This window comes from Apis dorsata, unplaced genomic scaffold (assembly GCF_000469605.1).
Source record: "Apis dorsata unplaced genomic scaffold, Apis dorsata 1.3 scaffold_358, whole genome shotgun sequence".
Taxonomy (NCBI): Eukaryota; Metazoa; Arthropoda; class Insecta; order Hymenoptera; family Apidae; genus Apis; species Apis dorsata.
This window is the reverse complement of record NW_006263623.1, coordinates 59,809-71,526: the sequence shown is the minus strand read 5'-3', so window position 1 is coordinate 71,526 and position 11,718 is coordinate 59,809. Positions and strand designations below refer to the sequence as shown.

General features: G+C 38.8%; 1 protein-coding gene across 1 annotated transcript in view; it reads left to right on the top strand.

Annotated features, from left to right (window-relative positions):
- LOC102677347 (B-cell lymphoma/leukemia 11B) overlaps positions 1–6,776 on the top strand; it is a 40,771-nt gene extending 33,995 nt beyond the window's left edge. Inside the window, exon 4 of the mRNA XM_031511874.1 lies at positions 4,179–6,776. Coding sequence (XP_031367734.1) covers positions 4,179–6,343 — 2,165 coding nt within the window. The 3' untranslated portion in view covers positions 6,344–6,776. The remainder of the gene's footprint in view (positions 1–4,178) is intronic.
- The last annotated feature ends 4,942 nt before the right edge of the window (positions 6,777–11,718 follow it).

Genomic DNA, 11,718 nt, shown 5'->3' with positions numbered 1-11,718 from the left:
AGAGAGAGAGAGAGAGAGAGAGAGAGAGAGAGAGAGAGAGAGAGAGAGAAAGAAAGTGAAGAAGATCGTGGAAAATCTAAAGAAATAATCCTAACGGATGGCCGGCCGCTGCGTTTGCATATGAAAAGCGTTCGCCTGTGAATCGATACACCTTTATTATGCCCGGGCTTATCTTCCTCGACGTCCCCTCTTCGCGAGGGAACTCGACAATATTCCTCGACTTCCGATGAAGGAAGACCGCCCGAGGGACAAACCGTGAAACAATATGCCAAATTTTCACGGTTTGCCACTCGATGACCCCTCATTTGCGCCGTGACTCGTCCCTTTCCTCGCTTTCTAATTCTCCGAGCCGGGGTCACGCGAGTTCGCACCACGAAAAGGTTCGTCGAATCGATGACGCGGTGAAAATTAAGCGATATTTCTTCCCGTTTCTTCGCTTCTTTGTTTTGTTGTTTTGTTGTCGAGAGGAGCGTAGCTATTTTACTCTCGTTTTGGAATTTTCGTCGAACAAGGGATGATTAAAGGGGGAATGTAAGTTTCGTGGATAGGTTCGATTCGATGATTAGATCTTATGCATTGTAAACTAGAATTTCCACGTTTTGTATTATCGATGTTAACTCTGTTCCTCGTCTCTGATATTGATTGAGGATAATTTTAACACTTGGACAGGAAGTTCATTCAATATATTATTATTAGAAGAATAACGTTTTAAAAATTTATTAAATTATTAAGATCGTAATAGAATATTCGAATCATTAAATTTTTAATATCTTTCTTCTTTCTTCTAGATTCACGTTTCTTGTACATAATATACAAGATCTCAGGAAGATAGAGGATTTTAAATTTTTAATAAATTTCATAATTTTTGAAGAACAAATTTAAATTCTAAATTCTGTAAAGTTTATCTTGTATCGAAACTTTTGAACTTTATTAGAAATTAATCGTTTCGTTTTTTGAATAAATGACTAATCAACAATAATTTAAAAAGAAAAGAAAAAGAAAAGAAAGAACTTGAAATGAAACACACGATATTAATTAACCACCATAATAATTTTTCCACCGATTTTCTACCCTGAAGAAAAAGTCTCGTCCACGAAGCCGTCTCGACTGCAACGTTCCTACGTTGGAACGAGGTTATCTGCGAGGGATCACGGCATTTTCCCTCTTCTCCATACCGCGAGCATTTCTTACAACGACGCGTAAACGCAAGCGTAATCGTGGTGAAAGGTCAGCGAGGCGGCGAAGAAAAATCCGTCGCCCACCCGCCAGCCTCGTTATTCTACTTAGCACCTTGTTACACGCGGCGATATGTGTTCCATTGTGTATTGTCGCATGGTATATCCTATCGCTTTATGAACGCTGACGTCCCTCGAGTTGTTTCTAATTTAATTTAGGATTCATTGTTTACGTGTCCCATTGTCGCCGGCATCCGTGATTCATTTATTGAACATCGGTGATAGTCGCTTCTGCGTGTTTTCACCACGCTGCTCCAGTGTGCCGATGTACGTGTGCGTATACAGTTTCTCTTGAATAATTTTCAGCAATAAACGCGAGGTGTGAGCAATAAACGAAAGTGTAATTCGTTGGTCTTAATTTTCTATGATATCTGTCGCTCGTATCTCCTTTTCGAAACACCAAATGCGTCACGGTTCTGGAGTTGGATGTAGTTTATGATTTGGAATACTGTATTAATATTAGATTTATGTACTGATAAATATTTTTGTTGAAAATTTAAAATTTTATTTATTTAGAAAAAAAAAAAATAAGAAAGAAAGTCGGGTTAAACGAATGAACCGATTTATGTATGATAAATTTTTTGTTGAAATTTATTTTTATGTTGAAAAGAATTTGATTATTTCAGCTTTAAGAAATATAAATTACCAATGTATCATTGATACTGTGGATAAAAAGAACGAACTGCACGAACTTTAGAATTTAAGATGTGGGGAAAGTTGCTTTTGTAAGATTTGAAGAAAATTCAGAAGAAGAGCAAACGATCGACAGAGATGTTCGTTTGGTGTAACAAACGATTCAATTTGGACGTTGGAGAGGACCGTTTAAGAAACTTAAGTAAAACGTAAGATCTTATTTAGAAAAGGTTCGGCTTTAAGACTTCCAGACTTCCAGACTTCCTTCGACGACAAAGATCTCTCCCTATCTCGAACAGCCATTTAATTAGCTTTTATTTTTCCCAGATCTTTTGTTCTCCGACTTTTCTTTCCATTGCTAAATCAGTCAGTAACAGTATAATATGGGAAACGATCTAGAACTTCTTAATTTTTTTCTTCTGTTGGAAAACTTACGATTCGATTAAAATTATTCTTTTTAACCGTGAATTGTTTGTTCGTGGAAAATTTTTTGAATCGATGCTAAAGAATATATATTGAATTTATAATTCTGATGATTATAAAATACAATCATTGAGAAATAATACACTGACTGGTTAGTATCGATCGATGATACGATTATATACGGAGAAAATCTCCAAGGCAAAATCAAATCATAATTTCAAAAGCCTCGATCGACATTTTCATGCAACAACTTTTTCCATCAATCGAAAAATCCACAATTAACTAACTCCACATTCGATCTAATCATACTTAAAACAAAAAAAAACATTGTAAACCACAAACCCTCGTTTCTTCAACATTTCTCTCAACACATAAATTCACCATAAAATCATCCCCAACATCCTGACCCATCACCAAGCCACCAAATATGTTCCTCCGCGTCTCACTTCGTTTCCGCCCGTCCAAGGGCAACGAGGGATCATCGCGACGTCTGTTCCTCTTTCTTTCCATCTTTCTTCTACTTCTCATCTTTTATTATCCTCCAGTACCAAGAGGGTGGCCCTCGAATTAATAAAATCCCACGAACGCCCCAACATCGCAGAAAGAGCGTCTCCAGAGCGTGAAAAATGGCCGAAAATCTGATATTCCGGATTAAAAACATTGAAATTCAAAACCAGTTCCTCCCGTGGTCGTCTACGGAGCTGGAGGTAGGGTCGAGAGAAGTCGTTAAGGGTCAGTTTCACTCCACGGGCTAAGGCTCGAACCGATCCCCCATTCGCCTCGAGCCACCCTCTCCAACCCCCTCCAATCCTCGCTTCTTTTCCAGGATATTATTTTTAAGCCCCCGCGTGGCCGCAATTTGACACAGCCGCGCCGTTTGAATTTCGAATTCAATCGGCGGACCCGATTTCTATCCCGATTCCACGAAATTAAGGGTGCCCCGAAAATTGATAGCCGACCCGACATCTATACGTGGGTCGAACACGCGTTAGACACACATGTCCCGCGATCCTGCCCCTCTATAATTCCGAGATTTTTACCCGAGTTATCATATATCACAGTGGTTCACGGTAATCTTCTGGACCGTTTCACGCGGTTGCAACTTATCGCGCGGGTAATCGTTCCGAATGGTGTTGTTTAGGGTTGTTCTTCGAGGTTTCTCGCCTTTCCACGTGACGTAAAGCAGGATCACTTTACCTGAAAGAAGATTAATTTAATATCGTTAGATGAAGAAATGTTTTTCTCTTACATATATAAGCTTTGAAATGAATTTACGTACACGTTATTGATCTTATAAGTTTCTACGAACGAAATTGTATATAAGAAGATCAGAGAATTGATTTTGAATTGAATTTTGATCCGAGAAATGAAAGGTAATATGAAAAAACTTTCCTTCCGTCCAAAATATTATTATAACTTTTATGTGAAAAAATTACGTTATTATCTTGCTTCAAAGATTATGGCGAATACAAGTTTGAATAGAAGATAGATGTTGAAATTATAGAGGCTTTGAAATTGCGGTCCAATTAGCAGGATTATGCTATAATTACGTTCTAATATATTTGAGGTAACGTACGTTGCACTTCCTGTCTTTAGAACAGTTCACAAGGTACAGCGCGTTGAACATTCAAAGCAGCCAGGATATACTATACAGAATAAGACTACTATAAGAACACCAAGCTTGCTCAACTCAGATATTTCAAAAAATATTAAATAAAAGAAAACGCGTTCATAACATATATATAAAATATAATACCATTTTCTACAATCCTAAACCGAGATCTTAATCGAATCAAAATCGATCATCAATTCTTTCTCAATTTCCTATAAAATTTAAAAGACTCTTCGACTCTTAAACAGTTAATCGATACTATTCACCTGTTTCAGAACCCCGATGGCTCCAGTGCTCGCAATGCTCCAGGAGACTGTCCTCCGCCTGGGAGTTGCTGCAGCACGCGCAGAGCGTGCACGGTGCCAGACTCTACACCTCCCCGTCATCGTCGACGAACTCGTCGTCGAATACACCAGCGCCGAGTCCGCCGGCGGGGGCACCGACGCACCCCCGCCGCCTAAGCCCGCCGAATCACCTGAACCTTAGCGCCAAGTCCAGCGGGAGCTCGTCCGCGGGTAACTCGTCGGGCGGAGCGAACGCGAGCGGCAGCAGCGGGCGACAACAACTGCAATCGTCCGCGTCTCTGGTCGGCGATCCCCTTCACAGTTTTCTAAGGCTACCTCAACACCTGGAACGAAGCTTTCCACCCATGTTCAGGCCCGACTTTCTGGCCCTGAATCCGCTGGCGGGATACAGGGGCCTCCAGGAGCTGCAGACCGCGACCAGGAACCTTCAAAACCTAGGCGATCCGCTCAGAGGTATGGATGGTCTAAACCTTGGAGACCCGTTGGTCCGCAGTTCGTTGGATTCCCTGAACAACGCTCGAAACTTGGCAAACTTGGCCGAATTGTCGCACGGCCGTGGCCTCGCCGGCCAAGCACATCCACCCCCACTAGAGACCAATCTGGATTTTTACTCGGCGCGCCTAAGGAGCCTCGCTAATCCGTCCTTAGGCGCGGCTCCACCCAGTAGCGGAAACTCGACGACAAATCCTAACCCACCTGCCCCCGTACCACCCGTACCGGTACCGAGCACCACCGTCCAGCAACAGCAGCAACAGCAGCAGCAGCAGCAGCAACAGCAACCACCTACGCAAAATCACAATCAATCCGTGGAACCACCGAGCCCTGCATCCAACAACCAGACAATTCTACCGCTCAATAATCATCAGAAGGAAAATTCGCCACCCTGTTACAGTCAAAGCCCGGTCGGCCATCATAATAACAACAATTCGACCGACAGCGAGAAAACCAGCCCACCCGTCGCCCGCACGCCTCTCATCGCCGACTCCGCGTCGGAGACGATCTACCTGTGCGAGGTGTGCGACAAGAAGTTCCGTTTCCAGTCGAATCTCATCGTGCATCGAAGAAGTCATCGGGACAAGGAGAGGCAGTATCAGCAAGACAGCACGCAGGATGGACAGACGACGCCGACCAGGTGCGAGGTGTGCGAGATGGAGGTTCCAAGCTTCGCGGAATTGAGGAAGCACATGAGGAAGGAGCATCAAGAGAACCTGAATCCGCCCAGCCCCCAGGGTAGCGTCGAGACAGCGCCGGACGACGGTTCCAGTTGTGACGAGAACATGGATCTCGACGAGGCTGTGAAAAACGAGCCCAAGACCGAGAGGGAGGACACCGAGGAGAACATACCGGAAGATTTGAGCACGACCCAGGGGCAAAGCGGCGAGGAGAGCGGCGGAAGAGTGGAGCAGAAACCCGTCAGCCTGGTCGGCGATCTGATGGAAAAGTTCGGATTGAGCAACATAGCTCAGTACTCGGAGGCTTACAGACAGGCGTTGCAAGAGAATCACCGGGGCGTTTTCATCAAGACGGAGCCACCGTCCAATCTCACCAACTCTCTCAACAACAACAAGGAGAAAGACAGCGCTTTGTCGCCCACGAATTTCAATTCCTCGACCACGCCTAACATATTCTCCGGTCAGGGTTTTCCCAGATCCTCGGGGCCGGACTTCGGCGGCCTATGGTTACCCAGCCCCCATTACCTCGAGAACAATGAGTTTCGCAAAGTGACCAAGGCCACCACGTCCAATCTAGCGCTCCAAGGTCTGCCCAGCCCTCTGCTCAAGAAGGAACGAACGGGGAGAAACGACACGTGCGAGTTCTGCGGCAAGGTATTCAAGAATTGCTCGAATCTGACGGTGCACAGGCGGTCCCACACAGGTGAGAAACCTTACAAGTGCGAGCTGTGTTCGTACGCTTGCGCGCAGAGCTCGAAGCTGACCAGGCACATGAAGACCCACGGTCGACACGGTAAGGACACGTACAAGTGTCGTTTCTGCGAGATGCCTTTCTCGGTGCCTAGCACATTGGAGAAGCATATGAGAAAATGCGTGGTGGTTGTGCAGCAGTGTCCCAAATTGGGGATGCCGTATCCTGCCAGTCAGGACGAGGACTCCTCGCTGAGTACCAAGGACCCTTGATCTTGGAACGGAAGCCTACCGCCGATCCCGCCACTGTGGCCGCACAGGCCACCCTACCCGGTGTACTGAACAGGGGATCTTCTTCCTCGGGAGTGAAACAGATCTCCGCATCCTCGCGTCACGATTGACACGCGTGACCATTATGGTCGACACTCCGGAGAATCTTCTTTGGTGATATATGTCCAAAGTCGCCTCTCGGGATTAGGAGAGGCGGTAGGTCGGTGAATCGAAGCAGCAACCATTAGCATCAATGGACCTGGAAAAGGTCAATGATAATATAAGTATAAAATATGTATAAAATATGTGGAACAACGAGGAAATGGCTCTCGAAGGCCGAACTGATGGAAAGGCCACGACTGAACGTTTTTTCCCAACACGAGAAAAAGGATTCAACGAACGTGGAGGAAATTGGAGAAAAGGCGATTTGAAATTGGAAAGCAAACGAATGGTTACCACTTTTGCGAGTCTCAGCACAGCTATTCAAAGTATATCCTTATAAATAGTTATAAATAAAGACGCTATAAATATGAATATATATATATATAAAGAGTATAAATATATAAATATATAAATATATATATATATATAAATATAAATATAAATATAAATTGCGAGAGAGATAAAAAAAGAGGAGAATTATACAGAATATAAATATTATACATAGGATAATCTGGAAATAGTAACTTTATTATCGCATTTGAAGATTATTTATTTAATATAACGATAGATATATATATATAATATATATAATATATAATATATATATATATATATATTAACACATACTATATAACGTAATATATGTATATATGTGTGATGGAGATTGTGCGCGTGTATATGTATGTACATTACGTTATATGATATGAAAGAATTTGCAACCATTCTGTATGTATGTACGATGTTTAGGGGGGAAAAATCGAGGAGATGAGGGCATCGAGGAGTGATCGAGAAGGAGAAATCTTTTTTGTACATTGCACGACGTCGCGCCCATTGATATTTCATGTTGACGTCTCTTTTTGTTTTGTAAAAAATAAGAAAATGGAAGGGAAACGTGAAAAAGAAAATTTCGAGCTATTCTTTTCCTCGAGAAGAAGAATCGTTTATAGGCGATTTCAACGATATCCTCCGTGTACATATAAAACGAGAAACATCGATATTCGAAAACCTTAAAGAAAACCCCCCAATCCTTGAAAAACCCCAACGTTTATCGATGATTAGGATTCCTAATTAAAGAGAAACGCGAGAATACTTGAGATACGATTTAATTGTGTACAGCGTGATCCGAATGTATGCGCTGAGTTCTTTTTTTTTTTTTATAGATTTTAAGATCTATCCTCGATCCTATGTAAAATGTATCATAGTATATTTGCCTATTATTATTATCTATTATTATTGCTATTTTTATTATTGTCTATTATTAATATTATTATTGTCATTATTATTGTCTATTATTATTATTATTATTATCATTATTATCATTATTATTATTATTATTATTATTGCTATTATTATTATTATTCATTGCCACTATTATTAACGCGGTTACAGCTACTGTAAGCGCTGTCTTCATTATTTTATTCCCGCTATTATTAAATTATTATCGAGAAAAGATGTTTTACGTGGTTAAGAAAATGCCAAAGTTGTTTAGGTTTATCGGCGCTATATTATTATGATCGAGATGTCCGTCGAGTGATTTTACCCTCGATGCTGTTATTGTTTTCATGATGGCGCTATGTTAAACGGATTAAATTAAGCGCCGATTATTATTAACGTTCGACAGCTGATCACAAAAATTTATTTATTCCAAAGTGTTATCTTTGGTCATCGAATTAATTCGCAGAATTTATTTAGATTCTAATAATGTATAGTATTTATATTTATTTTTTATAAAACTTTGATAAAAGAAAATTTGATAAAAGATTTATTATATCTTATCATATAAAATATCAAATGTATCAATATCTATTGATACATGCCTCAATTTTTTAAATAAATATAATAAATATCTTAAGATACAAATATATATATATATCCATGAATTATTTCTTTTTTTTTTTTTTAAGATGAATAATAATTAAATTTTTCAAAAATACAATTCTAATTTAGTTAAATTTAATGACAATTTATTTTAGATAAAGAATTAATTTCATCCTAATTCGATGACTATAGAGTATTTAAACGATATATATGTAAAAAAAAAAAAAAATAATAATAATAATACAAAAATAAATTCAAGGAATTATCAGACGAAAAATGTGATTAGCTTTTGCATAAATTGTTGAAGAGAAAATCCTCGACGGTCATTTCCAGTTCATGAAACACGCCGACGCTAATTATAGCGTATTTGTTCGTTGGTTATATTTATTGTCGTCGCGGATGACCGGATCGCGCGCGGCTTTCGCAGGATCGAGGCCATGGATCGTTGATCCTGCGAAAATCGTGGTTTCCAACAACGTGATGCGCCCTAACAATGGTTGATCAACCGATTTTCCTTTCTCTTTTCTCCGTTATTTTCATTAGAAAAACCCGAAGACTGAGGTATTTGCGTTATTGTACTCGCGCAATTATTTTTTCTTTCTACTTTCCATTAAAACAAGCGTACCAATTTTCGTTTCCTATACGTCCATTCGATTTTTTCGTTTTATTACTTTCCCTTGCCTCGTTTTCCAAAAAAGAAAAAAAACGCCTCGTTGTAAACGTTTTCGAAGAGGACTGTTCCTAAATAAATAAAAAAAAAAAGATGATCTAGGCAATAAGATAAAGTATAAATCGGATAGTATGCGTGCGTGTGTTCCGTTGATTATTGCGTGCAAGAGGTAAATCGAACGAGAGATATTTCACGATTTTTTCCGATGGTGTGCGTAAGCGTTATGTACGTACGTGTGTGCGAGTAAAATAAAAAAAAAAAGATGGGATTAAAGGAGAAAAAAATGGAAAAAAACTCATATCAAGATAGTTGTCTCGGTGTTAGACGTGTACGGCCCTAGGTAAAAGGCAAAATGAAAATAAAAAAAAATGAAAATCTCGTTATCTAGTTAAAGAAAAATAAAAAAAAAAAAAAACGTTTGTTAGATTGATTCTGAAAATACGTACATGCCAGGCTCCGTTTATACGATATATTGTAAATATATGGCACTGCCCGTAGCAAAAAAAATGGGAGACGAATACAGGGAGGTGGAGAACCGGGCGGAGAATAAGGCAGACGAAAAATAATCGTCGGTGAACGTGAGAAATAAATAAATAAAAAAAAAAAAAAATCATCGTAGTAATATTAATTGCATCAATCTCTTTCGTAAGCACGAGAACTCGTCGTTTCGTTCATCGTTTTTCGTTATGGACGATTCTATCATCCATTTTGAGAAAAAGAAGAAAAGAAAAGAAAAATAAATCAGAGAGAGAGAGAAAGAAAGAAAGAAAGAAAAAGAATAAGGGAGTGTTGGATCTTTAACCCTGCAGAAACATATGGCACAGAGTAAAATGGTTATAGAAAATAAAATCCGTGAAACGATGGTACGAAACATGTAGTTTGGTTCCAAAGAAAAGTTTCTCTCGTCTTTCTTATTCGAATTCATCCCACATAGGACCAAGTTCCCTGCCTCACGAAGCGAACATAGGAAAAAGAAGAGAACACAATCACACACGAAAAATTTTCACGGAGGACGATTCGATCTGGGGGACACGAGGACGGAAAAATTAGGCGAAAGTGAAATCTTCGATGAAACCAAAGTTTCCTCGTTTTGTGAATTAAAATTGATATTTCTCGTGTCGTTTCTCGCGTCTCGTCGTGTCCCGTCGATCGATCTCTAACGTTTCTTACACAGGGTAAACCACGTAAAATGGTAAAAGATATTCCCAGATAAAAAAAAAAAATAATAATAAATAAATAAACGAAGAACAGAACGTCGGAAATATAGCGAATTGAAGTATCTAGACAGTTAAATAAAATAAAGGTAAATAAAGAAGAAAAAAAAAGAGGTATTTCCTATAATATAGTAAGGGATGGAAAAGTCACACGCAAGATGAACGCGAAAGCGCAGAAAGGGGTTGAACAAAAAGTGTCGGTAGCAGGGAAATTGGGTTTTTAGTATGAAATATTCTGATCCAGGGTAAAAATAATCCGAAGCTCGGTTTCTAGATACGGTAAGACTGGGTTTTCGACCTGGCAAAACACTTTGGAACACTTTAAAGAAAATAATGAAAACGAAAAAAAAAAAGGAAAAAAAAACCGAGGATCGACATTAAGGCAATACGAGAAAGCAAGGCGTCTTCGGGCAAAGTCTGGCCAAAGATCGCGATACAACCCTTTGACCAGCTTTCCCACGGGGATGTCCGTAATTATAAACATAGCAGATACGGTGTATGTCTTGTGCGATTCAAATAAACTACATTGTTTTTAAATAATTAGTATTGCATCACTTTATTCCTGATTATTTTGATCTTCATCGAGCAATTCCTTCCGATTGATTAATTTTTCCTAACACAAATCATTTCCTATTCGCGATCATTCAATGTGATAACAAAGATTTAATATTTAATATTATTTAATTAACCTTGAGAAAAATATTAAAATAATAAATTTTAAAAAGATACTAAATAATAAAGTGAAAATTTTTATATTTCCCTCAAGATTAAATAAAGTTTTTAATCATAAAAACTTGCAAAAAGTACAAAAATTAAAATGACATACATAGCACTATATACTATATACAATTAAAGTTATACATCAGAAAAATATTTTAAGGAATCAAAATTTCGCATATTAAAATTATTCCACTATAAATAAACATCTTTATACATTCCTAAGTAAAATTGAATAAAAACTATCTAAATACTTAATAAAATACTTTATCTTTCTAGTGGATCATTATTCAATTTAATAAATTATGAATCTTAACAATTTCTAATTTTTAATTTCTAATTTCTTTAACAATTTCTAATTTTTATAAAATACATGATAAAATAAAATCACAAAATTATCAGAGAAGAATCCTCATTTATATCTTCTATTCTAAATTATCGCGATTTAACAATACCAGTCGAGGGGTTAATTCCTATCTGAGTAATGATTTTGACGAACGATCGTTTTCACCGATTACGAGAGTGAATTTATGCGAGAATAATTGATCGATCTCACGCCAGATCCCAATACACCTCCGCTGGCTATAGAAAGCTCGTTACATAAATTGTTTAACTTCTCTCGAACCATTACTATTGGACGCTTATTACATTTATTGCATAATGCATTTCGCAACGTGTGGCTCGCGTGTGCGAAACCATCTCGTGAACCCATCGTTTCGCCTCTGTTTCTTCTTGGAGTCGAGCCATTATTTCGGGATTTTTCTTTTTAATCGAATCCATCGAACGATCGTTGAGTT